The following is a 15,613-nucleotide window of genomic DNA, read 5'->3' on the forward strand; positions in this document are numbered from 1 at the left end:
TTGTTTAATGGAAGAACTCAAATTTGACCTATGAAGCTTCTCACTCTGCATTTTGCTAATTACATAGGCATTATGTGGTTTCTATGTATTTACTACAAATTGGCACCTGGATCCAAAGACTAGATCAAACTCGGATTCCATCCCTTTCATATGACTATAGGATAGACATAATGTCTAATATCTTTGCTCACTATTTATCAAGGATTGCAAAACAGTGATATCCTAATTATATTTCTTTTTATTAATTGGAATGGTTTTGGAAAAAGACATGTCCCTTCATCTACCCAGTTCATCCAGGAAAGGCAGGATAAATACTTGATTATCTCCCTTTATTGATTAATTTTTGAGATAATGAATTGTTTCCCTATCATGAGTGGTGATAGTTGAATTGTTTCCCTATCATGAGTAGTGACAGTTGAGCTGTGAATGTTAAGAAAGAATCACCTATTCAAAGACCTGGAGAAAGACTATTCCAGGTAGGGGGAACAGGTAGTACAGAGGCACTGAGGAAGGAGTGAGTTACATTAAGTTTAAGGAACACAGAGACTAGCAGTGGCCATATTACTTTCACTCCTTCTGATGTTGTGGACTCAGTGCTTGTGTCCTCTAAAATTCATACATTAAAATCCTACCCACCAATGTGATGGTATTAGGAGATGGGGCTTTGGGGAGGTAACTGGGTTGTAGCCTACCAGGCTCCTCTGTCCATGGGATTTTCCAGGCAATAGTCCTGGAGTGGATTGCCATTTCCTTCTCCAGGGGATCTTCCCAACCCAGGGATCGAACCTGGGTCTCCCGCATTGTAGACAGATGTTTTTACCGTCTGAGCCACCAGGGAAGTCTAACTAGGATTAGAAGAGATCGTGAATGGGATTAGTGCCCTTATACAAGTCATGAGAGAGCTTGCTTTCTCTCTTTCCTCTCCACCTGGTAGAGGTCCCTCATAGGAACGTGACTATGTTGGTACCCTGATCTCAGACTTCCAGCCTCCAGAACTGTAAGAAATAAATTTATTTGTTTATAAACCACCTAGTCCATGGTACTTTGTTATAGCAGCATGAATCGACTAAGACATAGCTTTTAAATACATTATTCTCTCCTCCATTCTTACTACCACACCCACTTAAGTTTGAGGTCTCATCTTTCTCTCTTAGACTACTGCAACTATCTTCAATTGGTTTCACTGTCTCTAAGAATCTCTTTCTTCCACCCTAGTCAATTAACTTCTTACTCACCAAAAGCTTTCAATTCAGTGTATAAATCTTTTTGGTGAGAATGAATCTAAAGTTTTAATAATGGATGTCATTGGCAAAATAACACTGATTTAATGGATAGAGGTATTTGCTGGAAAGTAGTGCTAGAAACGAAAGACTACAGGCTTTGTACTCAAACCTGGATTTGAGTCCCAGTTCTGACACTTGATAGATGTGTGACCTAGAGAAAATTATGCAACCTCCCTGAAGCCCAGTTTCATCATCTATTAAAAAAATAATAATAATGCTTTTAATACACTATTGTGAGAAGTAAAGGAGAATATATATTCTCATTTGAGATATATGTATATATGATATATACAAAGAGAAATAACAGATAAAGTGTGCATGTACACATGCACATATTTTATTACAATACTTAGATCATAGTAAAGGCTCAATAAAGAGCTTTTTTAAAATTACCCTTCCCACCATGTATCTTGCAGAAGTTCCAGTTTCAGTGATGACTGCCACATGTTTAAACTTCAGTCATTGCTAAGAGTTGTCCAAGAGTCATCTAAGAATATCTAAAACCTAAGGACCCAACTGGGATTTTAGAAGATGATTTTAGAAGATAATCACACTACTCTAGCCTAGCAGCATCCCTTTGACAAGCCTATGTGGGAATCAATGAGGCCCTTAGTTCATCAGTGATATCTCATATTGATATAACACTTTTCCAAATCACTTTTCATCTCTGATCACCTCATCTCTAACTTAAGTGGGACCCCCCCTGGTACTTTACCTGTCACTTTATCCAGATCAGTAATTATCTCCCAATTACGTCAGATTCAGTGTTTCTGACTCTAGGACCCCTACCTCTACTGTCCTCTCTGTCTCTTTCTGCTCCCAAAGTCCCAGAACACTGCTAGAGGGAGAACCAAGCAGACCAACATAAATTCATGCTGTCCAATTTCAACTTGGTCCTCGCAGCTGCTCAGCAACCCTTTTATTTGTCTCATATGTTCCCTGGCACTCTCCCCACAGAGGCTGTTTCAGACCTTCCTCTTTCTCCTCAAATTATAAACTCCAATCTCCCTCCTTCTACTTCCACAGATTTCATATTAGACACTTTCATCAGATCAACTGTCCCTCCTGCAGCAAATAAGTAATATCTTTCTCCCTTCCAGCCTTGTCCTCTAGCCATCCAGTTTCCTTCCCGGGACAGCAATCAATGTTCTTGATCTCTTGTTTATCCTTTCAGAGATATTTTATGACTCTACAAGCTAAAGTACAGAGAAGAGGGAACTTGCACTGGTCGTTAAAGGTAAGTAGAATTTGGGTGGGTAGAGAGAAAGGAGATGCTATTCCAAGCAGAGGAAACATCCAGGGCAAAGGCACAGAGGTGGAAATGAATAAGATATATTTAGAAAACAGGGTATAGCAAGAAGAGTAATCCCCTGAGAAATAATCCCAGCTGCTGCCTCAAGAGCTACCTCTCCTTTTCTAGTTCTGACTTCAGCCTGATCATTGCTTCCCTGACTGTCCTGCTCTACATACCAGCAGAGTAGAAATCTGACACTGCATGGCCCCTCACCCATCTTATCTTGCCTGGACCTCCGTTACTATTTATTGAACCATCTGTTTCATTCCTGCTAAAGAGGTCCTAGCTTCTTCCTGAGTCAGTCTCTAGGCCAGACACCCTCCATTTCTTTGGTCACGTAGACAATTTCCTCACACTGCTGAAAATAGGACAATGAATATAGAATATGCATTGTACAGACATTATTGATCTTACCAATATATAACAGAGAACCTATACAACAGAGATGGAATTGGCAAAACCCAGACTATGAAACTCTACTGAAAAACAATCCAACTTCCTCAACAAAAAGTTGCAAGGAAAAAAGTGACATATAATATATATTCAATCACAATGTGTGGATCTTAGATACTGATTCAAACCAAAAAAGCTGTAAAATTCTTTTGACATTTATGAAACTATTAGAAATTTAAATGCTGACTTGATATTTAATGATATTAAGGAAATACTGCTTATTTATTTTATGTGTGCTAATGATACTACAATTATGATTTTTAAAAAAGAATCCTTACCTTTTAAAGATACATAATGAAATATTTAGGTATGGGATGACATCATATCTGGAATTTGCTGCAAAATATTATGGTACAGAGGAAACAGATGGAACGAGAGGGCCCAAGAGTTGATACTAGTTGAAGCTGAGTGTTTAGTAAGGGATTCATTACAGTATTCAGTCTACTTTTGTACATGTTTTACATTCTCCATTAAAATGCTTTTTAAAATGTTATTGAATTATCAAGCATCTGATGAAAGTGTGTGTATTAATCTGAAGGAGTGGAACAGGAGGAGCTGGAATATGAGAAGAGGAAGGTCTGGAACAGCCTCTGTGGGGAGAGTGCCAGGGAATGTATGAGACAAATAAAAGGGTTGCTGAGCAGCTGCAAGGGCCAAGTTGAAACTGGACAGCATGAATTTATACTGGCCTGCTTGGTTCTTCTTCTAGCAGTGTTCTGGGACTTTGGGAGCAGAGAGAGAGGGGACAGTGGAGGCATGGGTCCCAGAATCAGTAACACTGAATCTGGTGTAACTGAGAGAGAATTACTGATCCAGATGAAGTGACAGGTAAAGTACCTAAGGGTCCCACTTAGGTTAGAGATGAGGTGATCAGAGGTGAAAAGTTGTTTGGGACACTGGTCCCCAACCTTTCTGGCATGAGGGACTGGTTTCGTGGAAGACAATTTTTCCATGGACCAGGGGGTTTGGGGATGGTTTCAGGATTATTCAAACAATTACATTTATTGTGCACTTTATTTCTATTATGATTATATCAGCTCTACCTCAGATCATTAGACATTAGATCCCAGAGGTTGGGGATCCCTAATTTAGGAAAGCATTATATCAATGTGAGATATTACTAACTAAGAGCCTTGCTGGTTCCCAGAGAGGCTTATCAAAGGGACTCTGTTAGGCTAGAGGGGTATGATATCAAGCTCCTCTTCTAAGATTTTAATTGGATTTTAGATATTTGGATATTCTCAGATGGCTCTTGAACAATGACTGAGGTTTTAATCAGTAGCCATGTGACCTCAAGCAAGCTATGTCCTTCTCCGAGCTTTGGTTTCCTCATCTATAAAAACTGGGGATAATAATCCTCAGAGATCAGGTGTGAGGATTAAGTAAAATAATGTGGGTAGAAGTGTCCTACACAGTGGCATTCTATATATGATGTTTACTCCCTCAGGAGGTGAATACAATCATACATAATGCTGAAGCTAATGCAATTGTATGGTAAATATGTTATCACTTTACAGACTAGCAAAACCTGAGTGTCAAGAAAAATTCTATTTTCTGGGAATTCCCTGGTAGTCCATGCTTAGGTGTCCAGGTTCAATCCCTGGTTGGAGAACTAAGATCCAACAAGTCATGAGGTGCAGCTAAAAGAATCCTATTTTCTTACTGAAACATTATAAAATTGGATATTGGAAATGTGTCCCTCTTCTCCAAGGGAGAAAAAAAAAAAAAGAAACACCTCGACCTTCCCAAAAGGCCAAGGTGAAAGCTTTTGGTGAAAAGAAAGAAGAATAGTAGCGGTACTAATAATAGGTACTTACTATATGTCAGATACTGATTTAAATCTGCATTAGCTATTATTATTATAATACACAGATCTAGACCTCAAAGCAAAGATATGGCCTAGAGAGAAAAATGCATGAGTCATTTGCCTGTGGGTGGTATTTGAAGTCATGGGCATAATTGAAAGTGTCTAGAAGAGAGTTATATATATCAATATATGAAGAGACCTAGATAGCATATTAAAAAGAAGAGACATCACTTTATGGGCAAAGATTCATATAGTCAAAGTCATGGCTTTTCCAGTAGTCTTATACAGATGTGGAGTTGGAACATAAAGAAGGCTGAGCACCAAAGAATTGATTGCTTTCAAATTGTGGTGCTGGAGAAGACGCTTGAGAGTCCCTTGGGCTGCAAGGAGATCAAATCAGTCAATTCTAAAGGAAATCAATTCTGAATATTCATTGGAAGGACTGATGCTAAAGCTCCAAAACTTTGGCCACCTGATGCAAAGAGCCAACTCATTGGAAAAGATCCTGATGCTGGAAAAGATTCAAGGCAAAAGGAGAAAGGGGAAGCAGAAGTTGAGATGGTTAGATAGCATCACCGACTCAATGGAGATGAATTTGAACAAACTCTGGGAGATAGAGAATAGAGGAGCCTGGCGTGCTATAGTCCATGGGGTCACAAAGAGTTGGACACAACTTAGCAACTGAACAACAACAATGAAGAGACCAAGCCTAGGACTGAGTCCTGAGGAACTTCATCATTGAATGGCCAGTAAGAAGAGGAGGAGCCTATAAGAGACTGAAAGAAATGGCCAGAGAAGTAGGAAGACAACCAAGAGGAGTGATGAGTCATAGAAGCCATGAAATGTACTTCAAGAGAGAAACTATCATTAATGTCAAATTTTGCTTGAGAGTTCAAGTAAGATAGGGACTAAAGTATCCATTGGATTTAGTGACTTGGTGGCCTGGTCAATGGTAATCTTATCACCCCAGACTGAGGGAGTTAGAAGACATATTGAAGTGTGTTGTGAATGGACTAGGAAGAAGGAAATGGAAAAAGAGTAGTTATTTTAAGAAGTTTGGTTACAAAGGAGAGAAAGGAATTAATAATAGCTGGAGAGGAATATGAAGTCAAGGGAAATTGTTTTTGTAAGACTGAGGAGACTTGCACATGTTTAAATGTCAACGAAAATATCCAGAGAGAGAAAGGCTGAACAAACAGCGGAGAGAGAGGATAGATAATTAATGGTGTGAGGTTTCCAGAGAGGTGTGAGGGAATACGATACAATGCACAGTGGAAAGAAATGAGAACTATAAAAGGAGGCAGGGAGAGTATTTGTGCTATTATGAATAACTATGTAGATGTGATGGTGGGAAGTAGATGATTAAATGAGATAATACATGTAAAGCACTTAGTATAATGGTTGGCAGGTTAGTTTGTATCAGAAATGGTAGCTATGGTTATTGTTGTAGTGGTGGTTAATAATGTTATACACCTGCTTGAAACTCATATTTTGGGTTTGGGGCTATGTAAAAGGATCTAATATACTACTTTATTAATGCTGCAAATTTTAAGCTTTATATATCAAGTTTATATACAAGGGTTACTTGAAATTTTTGATTCCTCACCTCCATCCTCTCCAGGAATTCTGAGTAGTTGCTGGTCCCCTGATTTTGATAAGATAGAAAAAAGTTGTACATTTAAGATTAGTGTACTTTATACACTCTTCTATATATATTTTACATCTCTAAATTAAAAAAAATACATCCTCTAAAGCCCCTTTTGATGTTTCACCCACAGAAAAATGACATTAAAAGTAAACTTTTGGACTTGCCTGGTGGCTCAGTGGATAAGAATCTATATGCTGATACAGAGGACATGGGTTTGATCCCTGCTCCAGGAAGATTCCACATGCTGCAGAGCAAACTAAGCCTGTGCACCACAACTTCTGAGCCCACGTGCCACAGCTGCTGAAGCCTACACCCGCTACAGCCTGTGCTTCACAACAAGAGAAGCCACTACAATGAGAAGCCCAAGCACTGCAATAAAGAGTAGTTCCTGCTTGCTGCAACCTAGAGAAAGTCCATTCACCGAAACAAAGACCCAGTGCAACCAAAATAATAAAGTGTTCCTACTTTAAAAAAATAGTAAACTTTTGAGCTCATTTTGCATGCTAGGAAGATGATGCTCAAAATCCTTCAAGCTAGGCTTTAGCAGTACATGAACCAAGAACTTCCAGATATTCAAGCTGGATTTAGAAAAGGCAGAGGAACCAGAGATCAAATTGCCAGCATTTGCTGGATCAGAGAGAAGGCAAGAGAATTCCAGAAAAACATCTACTTCTGCTTCATTGACTATGCCAAAGCCTTTGACTGTGTGGATCACAACAAACCATGGAAAATCCTTAGATGGGAATACTAGACCACTTAACCTGTCTCCTGAGAAACTTATACAAGAAGCAACAGTTAGAACTGGACATGGAACAACTGACTGGTTCAAAACTGAGAAAGGAATATGACAAGGCTGTATACTGTCACTCTATTTAACTTACATGCAGAGTATTCAAAATGCCGGGCTGGATGAATCACAAAGTGGAATCAAGATTGCCGGGAGATAAGATGATTAGATAGCATCACAGACTCAATGGACATGAGTTTGAGCAAACTCCAGGAAATAGTGAAGGACAGGGAAGCCTGGCATGCTACAGTCCATAGGATCACAAAGAGTCGGACACGACAGCAACTGAACAACAACAAACTTGTGGGATTTCCCTGGTGGCGCAAGTGGATAAGAATTTGCCTGCCAATGCAGGGTTCGATCTCTGCTCCAGGAAGATTCCACATGCCTTAGAGCAACTAAGCCTGTGCACCACAAACACTGAGCCTGAGTTCTACAGCCCATGAGCCACAGCTACTGAGACCACGTGCTGCAACTACTGAAGTCCATGTGCCTAGAGCCTGTACAACAACAAAAGAAGCCACCTCAATGAGAAGCCCGCATACTGCAATGAAGAGTAGCCTCCACTTGCCACAACTAGAGAAAGCCCATGAACAGCAACAAAGACCCAGCGCAGACAAAAATAAATAAAAGTATTTTAAAAGAACTTTTTTTTTTTAGTCTAGTAAACTTCTAGACTTCCCTGGTGGTTGAGTGGTTAAGACTCCAAGCTTCCACAGCGAGGGGCACAGGTTTGACCCCTGGTTGGATAACTAAGATCCCGCACGCCACCTAGTTAGAAAGGATCTGAAGGGTTCAGTTCAAGGGGAAAACTTTATTTGCACTTGAATGAGAGCAGAGAGCTAAGCCAGAATTATTGAATATCCTGGAGGTCTAGGAATCCCCTTTATTTCTGTTTAAACTTTCCTGCAAGGTAGAGGAAAGGTAGAGGAAACTTTCCTGATGCATTCTCTAACATCCCCTAATCTTGCCTCAGTTTCCAAATCCTCAGCCACGCTATGCTGCAATCCCTCACCTTTGCTGCCCATATCCATTCTCCCACCCCCATCTTACTCCTACCTACTAATGAAACCTTATGTTCCTTGAATCTGAACTGAGATAAAAGGGTGCTATGAAAAATACTTGAGATCACCTGAGGTTTGGTAAGCTTCCTAGTTTGATGTTTCTAAGAATCTGAAATCCCAGATTCTTGGCCACGCTGTTGAGGGAGTAAATCTGATTGAAGAGAGACTCCAAAAAAGAGATATCACTCCTCTAATTAAGATCTACATTTAAGGGAATTCCCTGATGGTCCAGTGGTTAGTGCTTTCACTGCCATGGTTCTGGGTTCAATCCCTGGTCAGGAAACTAAGATCCCACAAGCTGTGAGGTGCCCCCCCCCAAAAAAAAAAACAAAACAAACAAACCAAAACTACATTTAAAAAGAAAAGGCTGAACTTCCCTGGTGGTACAGTGGATAAAAATCTACCTGCCAATGCAGGGGACACAGGTTTGATCCCTGGTCCCATGCTACAGGGCAACTAAAACTGCACCACAACTGAGCCCATGTGCACCTAGGGCCTGTGCTCCACAAGAGAAGCCACCACACCAAGAAGTTGGTGCACTGCAACCAAGAGTAGCCCCTGCTCGCTGCAACTAGAGAAATCCTGCATGCAGCAACAAGGACCCAGTGTAACCAAATAAATAGAACACAATTTTTTAAAAAGAAAATGCCTATAATGCCTTTTTAACTCTCTTTTAAAATCATATTCAAAATCCTTGATCTAGAATTTTAGGCTCTTCCCAATCTAGCCACACTTCACTTGACTCTTTTGTTCCCTCATTTAAACCTTCTGAGGGAATTACCTGGTGGTCCAGTGGTTAGGGCACCATGGTTTCACTCCAGGGGGTACAGGTTGGATCCCTGGTCAAGGAACTAAGATCCTGCATGCCAAGTGGCCAAAAAAAAAAAAAAAAAATCCTCTGATATGTTAGCAGTGGTTACAAACAGCAAAAGGACTAAGTTTGGAGAGAATCCAAAGAGGAGTTCTTACTTCTTACTCTACACATTTTTGCATTGTCTTTTACAATGACACTGTATTGCTTTACCCTCTGAGCCACCAGGGAAGCCCTTTGGAATTTATAATAAACATAAAAAGTAAAATAGAACACCTTCTTACCCAAGCCTGGCTCTCCCTACTCTTCCATCGCTATCCAAATTTCTTATTCTCCAAATCTCCACTCAAAATATATTTCTTAACCCTCACATTTATGGTTGATTGATTTTCAACCAGGGTGCCAGGACAATGCAGTGGGGACAGAATAGTCTTTCCCACAAACAATGTTGGGACAACTGGATAGCTATAGGCAAAAATATAAAGTTGGACCCCTACCTCATACCACATATGAAAAATTTTAAGAATTCACCTGGCAATGCAGGGGATGCAGGTTTGATCCCTAGTGGGGGAACTAAGATCCCACACGGCGTGGAACAACTAAGTACATGTGCCACAACTACTGAAGTCTCTGTGCTCTGGAGCCCACGCGCCATAACCAGAGTCTGTGCACTACAATGGAAGATCCCACATAACACAATGAAGATCCCAAGTGCAGCCAAATAAATAAGTATTTTTAAAAAGATGGATCAAAGATCAAAATGAAAGAGCTGAAACTATAAAACTCTTAGAAAACATAGGAATGAATTTTCATATATTAGGCAATGGTTTCTAGGATATGACATCAAAAGCATAAGCAACCAAAGGAAAGATAGATAAATTAGAATTCCAAAGAATTTACAACTTTTATGTATCAAAAGACACCAAGGAAGTAGAAAGACAACACAGGGAATGGAGAAAATATTTATAAATGTTTCTGACAAGAGATTTATCTCTAGAACATATTTTTTAAAAACCTCACTAAAAAGACAAACAACCCTATTAACAAATGGGCTAAGGTTTGGTTTAGACATTTCTCCAAATAAGATACAAAAATGGTCAACAAACACATGTAAAGATGCTCAGCATCATTAGCCATCAGGAAAAAGCAAATTAAAACCACAATGAGATTCCACTTCACACCCACTAGGATGGCTGTAATTTAAATAAAAGACAAGTAACAAATGATATCTAGGATATAGAGAACTGGAACCCTCATACACAGCTGATGGGAATGTAAAATGGTGCAGCCTCTTTGGAAAACAGTCTGGCAATTCCTCAAAAGGTTAAAAGTTATCATTTTACCCAGAAATTACACTCCAATTATACTTGGTATATATCTAAGAGAAATGAAAACATAGGTCCACATAAAAACTTGAATGCTCACAGGAGCATTGTTACAGAAGCATTACTCATAATAGCCAAAAAGTACAAATAACCCAAATATACCTCAAGTGATGAAGAGATAAACAAGTGTTATATCCACACAGTGAAATATCATTTGGTCATTAAAAGGAACAAAGTACTGATGTCGGATGAGCATCATGTTGGATGAACATGGATGAACCTTGAAAACATCCTAAGTGAAAGAAGTCTGTCACAAAAAACCACATATTGTATGAAATATCCAGAATAGGTAAATGCATAGAGGCAGAAAGTAGATCAGTGGTTGTATCAGTATGGGGGGAAATTGGGAGTGACTGCTAATGGGTATAGGGTTTCTTTGGGGAATGGCAAAAACTTAAAATTGATTGTAGTTGGGACTACCCTGGTGGTCCAGTGGTTAACAACACTCTGTGCTCTACTGCAGGGGCATGGGTTCGATCTCTGGTTGGGGAACTAAGTAAGATCCCACATGCTGCAGTGTGGCCAAAAAATAAAAATAAAATTGATTGTGGCTGCACAACTCTGAGTATACTAAAAAAAAAACAAAACCTGAATTTTACACTTACACTTGGGTAAATTGTATAGGATGTGTACCATATTTAATTAAAGCTGTAAAAAATGTACTTGTTCCATGGTGTTTTCCCTTTCTGCTACAGTCCACATTAATCACTCCATTCTCTCAACTCCTATAGCTTTTAAAATTGTACTGCACAATTTAGCACTCAGTTAAACTACTTGATAATATTTTTTATTATCTCATGTAGATTAGCCTTGACTTGTCAACCACACTACAATTTTCCTAAGAGGAATGAATAAGTCTACTGCTTCTCAGATACCTCTAAACCACCTAACATGTAACTGGGCACGTAGTAAGTACTCAGTAAATACTTGGTGGTTGTGAAGAATTGATTGCATGTGCTTGTATTCACACATGTGTGCTACACACACACACAGAAGCTGGAGGGAATGAATGCAATCTTAGATAGTGAGGTGAGAGAACAACACTATGTGAAACTGCAGAATACAAGATTTATTTAAGGGAAAAAACAGCATGGTTTGGACACTTTTGTTCTCCCCTCCTGCCTCCTGTTGCTCAGTGACACTCCATGGCCAACCATATCCTGGTCTCTGAAATTCTAAGGGAGTCACTGAGATCCTATCTAGACTTGACTGTCTGGTATCACTATTCCCCCATTGCTTCCTCCTCTTCCTCCTCCTCTGTCCAGCTCAAGTCATCATCTGAATCCTCAGACTCTTCCTCATCCATCTCTAACCCAACCTTAGCCTTAGCCTTCTCAGCCAGTGCATCGGGGTGCTCCAGCTGGGCCCAGGATCCTGGGTCAGCCTTGACCAGGGAAATTTCAACCCGAGATGGCATCAAGGAGACAGAGCTCTGCTCCACGTCTATGACCTGAGGAAGAGGGAAAGATGGACGAACACAGAAGAGAAAATGAGGAAACCAAAGGGATTGGGGTCAGGGCAGGGTGGTAATGAATGACAGGGAGAAAAATAAAAAATGCAAGATGGGGAAAAATATAGGGAAGGAATAAGTAAGGGAGAGAGAGAAATAGGAAAGAAAGGGGAGTTGGGGGGAAGGGGAGAAAATAGGGAGAAGAGGGAGAGAGAGAGAGAGAATATCAAAGCAAATGAAGAGAAAACCTCCACTTTCCCACTACAACTTCGTCCCTCAAGACACCCTCTATTTATTCCAGTCCGGCCCTTCTTTTTACCCCATCTGCCTCCCCTTCTTGTGCCCCTTTCTCTTCACTTACCCCCCAGAGCTTCATCTGTGCTTGGAACACACGGTTACCATCAAAGACAATGTGGACATGAAGCTGAGAGAAAAGAATTACAGGGGTAGGAACAATCTCAGAAGGTCAGAACACATTATTATGACAAAGAAGCAGGCCAGTGGTGTATTCCCTACATCCACAGGCCAGTCAAATAACCCTGACCTTACAGCTCTACCAGAGGACTACGGAGCCTACATATTAACTGCGTACGACGACTCAGCCGGTAAGATGATAATATCACCCAATTCACTGGCCTCCCATCCAGCATCAGACATTCCTCACCTCAGTTTGACTGGCCTTCACCCAGTTGAATGCAGGAAGTGGAATCTGGCCATATATAGTCACCACTACTAAGGAATCTGTCTGATGCCAATCATGACGGCAAGATGCTGGCACCTAAAAGGAAGATGTGAAATGTGGATGGTAAGAAAGGACTCTTATCCTAAGGGGCATTCTCATGGTGTATGTGGAGAAGAAACAGAGAGTGTCAGAAAGATTAACACGACCTCATATTGCAAAACCACTGGGAGCAGAAATCTTATTTGGTCCATGCAAAAGGGAGAAGATACAGAGCTTGGCCATGAGGTACAAGGAGGAGAAATTATTTGGGAACTGGGTTCTAATCAAGAGTTCAGTAAAGTCAGGACTTACCTGCTTCCCCCAATCATGTCTACCAACTCTGCATCCTGGCTGTGCCAGGAATGCCCCAAAATCCAGGGTCTGGATGCCACAACAGCTCCAAGATTTCACCCTGAGGTAGGAATAGAATTCACTTAATCTCCTTTCCCCTCCCCACAAGCACTCCATCTTAAGGTCAACATTGGGAAAAACCTGTCTCACAGCCCACCCAGTCCCCTCCATCACCCCTCATGGAATTGAGGTGCTCCAGGGTGGTAGGTACATGGAGTAGCATCACTCTCTAGGCCTTGGTATACCTAAGACAAATAAAGGAGAATCAGGAAAAGAATCAGATCAGAATGAATAAAAATGTATGCAGCCTCACATCTATACCCAGCCATCCCTCAGGCATCATGTCTCTCAAACACACGCTTGAGTCCTCCACAAACTCTCACTCACAGCATCACATCCTGGGTTCTGGCAGCTGGCCCCAATCCGGATCAGGCTACTGTCAACTCCTGGGCAAAGAAAACAAGAGTCAGGAACCCTATTCGTTTCTTCCACCCAACTGCCACTTTCACTAAATTTCAGCCTGTGAAACCTGTCCTACTAAGGACCCACTTACCTGCTCCAGGTTCTTGGTCTAATTCCTTCTGTTCCAGTGCCATTTCCAGGGCTTGGGATATATTTAGCGGAAGCAACTTTGGAAGCAACTCTGACCTAGGGGGTATGCATGGGGTGATTTAGTCCTGACCCACTAACTGTGACCAACAGTGCCAACCTTCCCACCAATGGTATTGGAATTGAAGAAGTCTGGTGAAAGTAGGGCAGAGTTAGAGAAGATGGATAGCAATCCCATTGCCAATTTTCTTCTCTGTGGATATGCCAAATCCTTGAACCCTGGGGAATTCCCCAGGGCTTCTCTTGCCAAACTACTCAGTTGCTCTAAATCCATATTTTTCTATACAACTGCAATCATTCCCTTTTCTTCATCTAATTAACTGTAGACTTTCTTCTGTTGCTCATATTATTGCCACAAAATTGATTTATTCTTCTCGGCAGCCTCCTGGCTGCCAATACTACTACATTCTTAATATATAAAACATATTTTAAAACTCTTTTCCAAAAAGAAAACCCAATTCATTCAACAATCACCCTTGTATTATAACTAAGTATGTATTTGTGAGAGGTTATCTACTCTGTTGATTCAAAATACCTACCCCATCACCCCATACCATCTTAAGAGCAAAGGACATTATTTCTGGACAAATTTCCCCTAAGGCACAAAACATACACCAAGCCCTGACAACTTGGGTCTCCTCATATCTCTATCTCTAGCTCCCAAACCTCAATGACCCATTAATCACTCCTAGGAATCTTCATGAATGTACGAAAAACCCAGGGACCTCCTCTTTACTTGGGCCTCTCCCGACGCAAAGTCTCTGCTGACTTTGGAATCACATTCGGAGGTTTTTGCTCCTGAAGTGAACTGCTTGTACCAGGGCCCTCAGGTTGAGGGACGTCAGGGAGCTTCTCGGCACAGTGTGGTCCCACAGTACAGCCCTAGTATAGATAGGGAAAGAAGATTAGGGATGGAATCCTTCTATTGGGGGCAGAATACCCGAAAGTAAAGAATTTACCTTGATGTTTAGAAACTCAGAGAAATCTACAGTTCGCTTCCGGCAGCAGGACCAACCCTGATAACAAAAGACCCAGCTCAGCTTAGATTTCTGGCTGTTATATCTTTTGCAAAATGCTCTTGCTATTCCCCCCTTGCCTATTCCTCACCTTAAGTGCATCATGGAAGATTGGGACCCCAGGGTGATGGTAACAGGAATCTGTGGATACCAGTAACAAGATCAGGAAGGAAAGGAATTCTTACTTTTCCAGGTTTAAATGCTTACAATCTTTCCATATGGTACAAAAAAAAAAAAAATATCAGTCAAGACTGAAGAACACCCAGACCAATTGAACTAAGGCAGGTACACACTAAATTTCTGTTCCTTTAACAGACTGCCTACAGCTGACAACTCCCTTAGCACCCACAGAGCTCCTGGCAAGGTCAGGATTACTCACCAGGAAGGTTGGTTTGGGGGTCAAAATGCTGCCCACAGCCTTTGTTATGGCAGAGTAGAGACATGGAGGCGTTGGTAGAATTACTGAAAGGGTATTTCAAGGAGTCTGGCTGCCGAGTGGGGAACACCTCTTAGTCTGGAGGCTTTTAGCTGCCTGGAAGGGCCAGCTGTTTCTATCTTTAGTTCAGGAGGCGTATACCTCCTAACATGGGCAAGGGAACTTCAATTGGTCTTCCCAGCCAATAGGAAAGAACTCAGGAACATTTTAGCTCTGAGGCTTAAGAAAAAAGTATCAGGCAGAGTAGGGCTTGGAACCTGGGTGAGGTCAGCTCACCATTGCTGAGACTTGTTTTAGATCTACCATGCCAATTTCAAGCCTGGTCAGAAAGAAAGAACCAATTTTAAGCCCCCTCCCAGTTTGGCGAAGGTACCCCAATTCCTCCAGCCCATTTTCTTCCTCTTTCAAAGCAGCAGCTTTCCTCCCATCCTCATTACTTCTGTGTACCACCAATAGCACCACATCTTCAACCACTTTGACCATAGTATACATCTAACT

The 15,613-nt window shown here is 41.1% G+C and overlaps 1 protein-coding gene across 4 annotated transcripts in view; it reads right to left on the reverse strand.

Moving 5' to 3' along the window:
* The window catches only part of ITGB1BP2 (integrin subunit beta 1 binding protein 2), a 38,459-nt gene extending 22,893 nt beyond the window's left edge, over window positions 1-15,566 (reverse strand). Inside the window, exons 1-11 of one of the 4 annotated variants that reach the window (XR_008707850.1) lie at window positions 15,059-15,566; window positions 14,771-14,820; window positions 14,623-14,679; window positions 14,400-14,545; window positions 13,608-13,702; window positions 13,442-13,500; window positions 13,229-13,299; window positions 13,016-13,115; window positions 12,647-12,760; window positions 12,344-12,406; window positions 6,444-6,482 (exon numbers count right to left, since the gene is read on the reverse strand). Coding sequence is in view for 1 of the 4 variants with exons in the window: in XM_055562934.1 (XP_055418909.1) it covers window positions 11,755-11,982; window positions 12,344-12,406; window positions 12,647-12,760; window positions 13,016-13,115; window positions 13,229-13,299; window positions 13,442-13,500; window positions 13,608-13,702; window positions 14,400-14,545; window positions 14,623-14,679; window positions 14,771-14,820; window positions 15,059-15,122 (1,047 nt within the window). In the remaining 3 variants the exon portion in view is untranslated. Of the gene's footprint in view, window positions 1-6,443; window positions 6,483-9,052; window positions 11,983-12,343; window positions 12,407-12,646; window positions 12,761-13,015; window positions 13,116-13,228; window positions 13,300-13,441; window positions 13,501-13,607; window positions 13,703-14,399; window positions 14,546-14,622; window positions 14,680-14,770; window positions 14,821-15,058 lie in introns of those variants that run through there. The other 3 variants (XR_008707852.1, XM_055562934.1, XR_008707851.1) reach the window with 3 other exon arrangements.
* Window positions 15,567-15,613: the final 47 nt, after the last annotated feature.

The sequence above is a fragment of the Bubalus kerabau genome, chromosome X (assembly GCF_029407905.1).
Source record: "Bubalus kerabau isolate K-KA32 ecotype Philippines breed swamp buffalo chromosome X, PCC_UOA_SB_1v2, whole genome shotgun sequence".
NCBI lineage: Eukaryota > Metazoa > Chordata > Mammalia > Artiodactyla > Bovidae > Bubalus > Bubalus kerabau.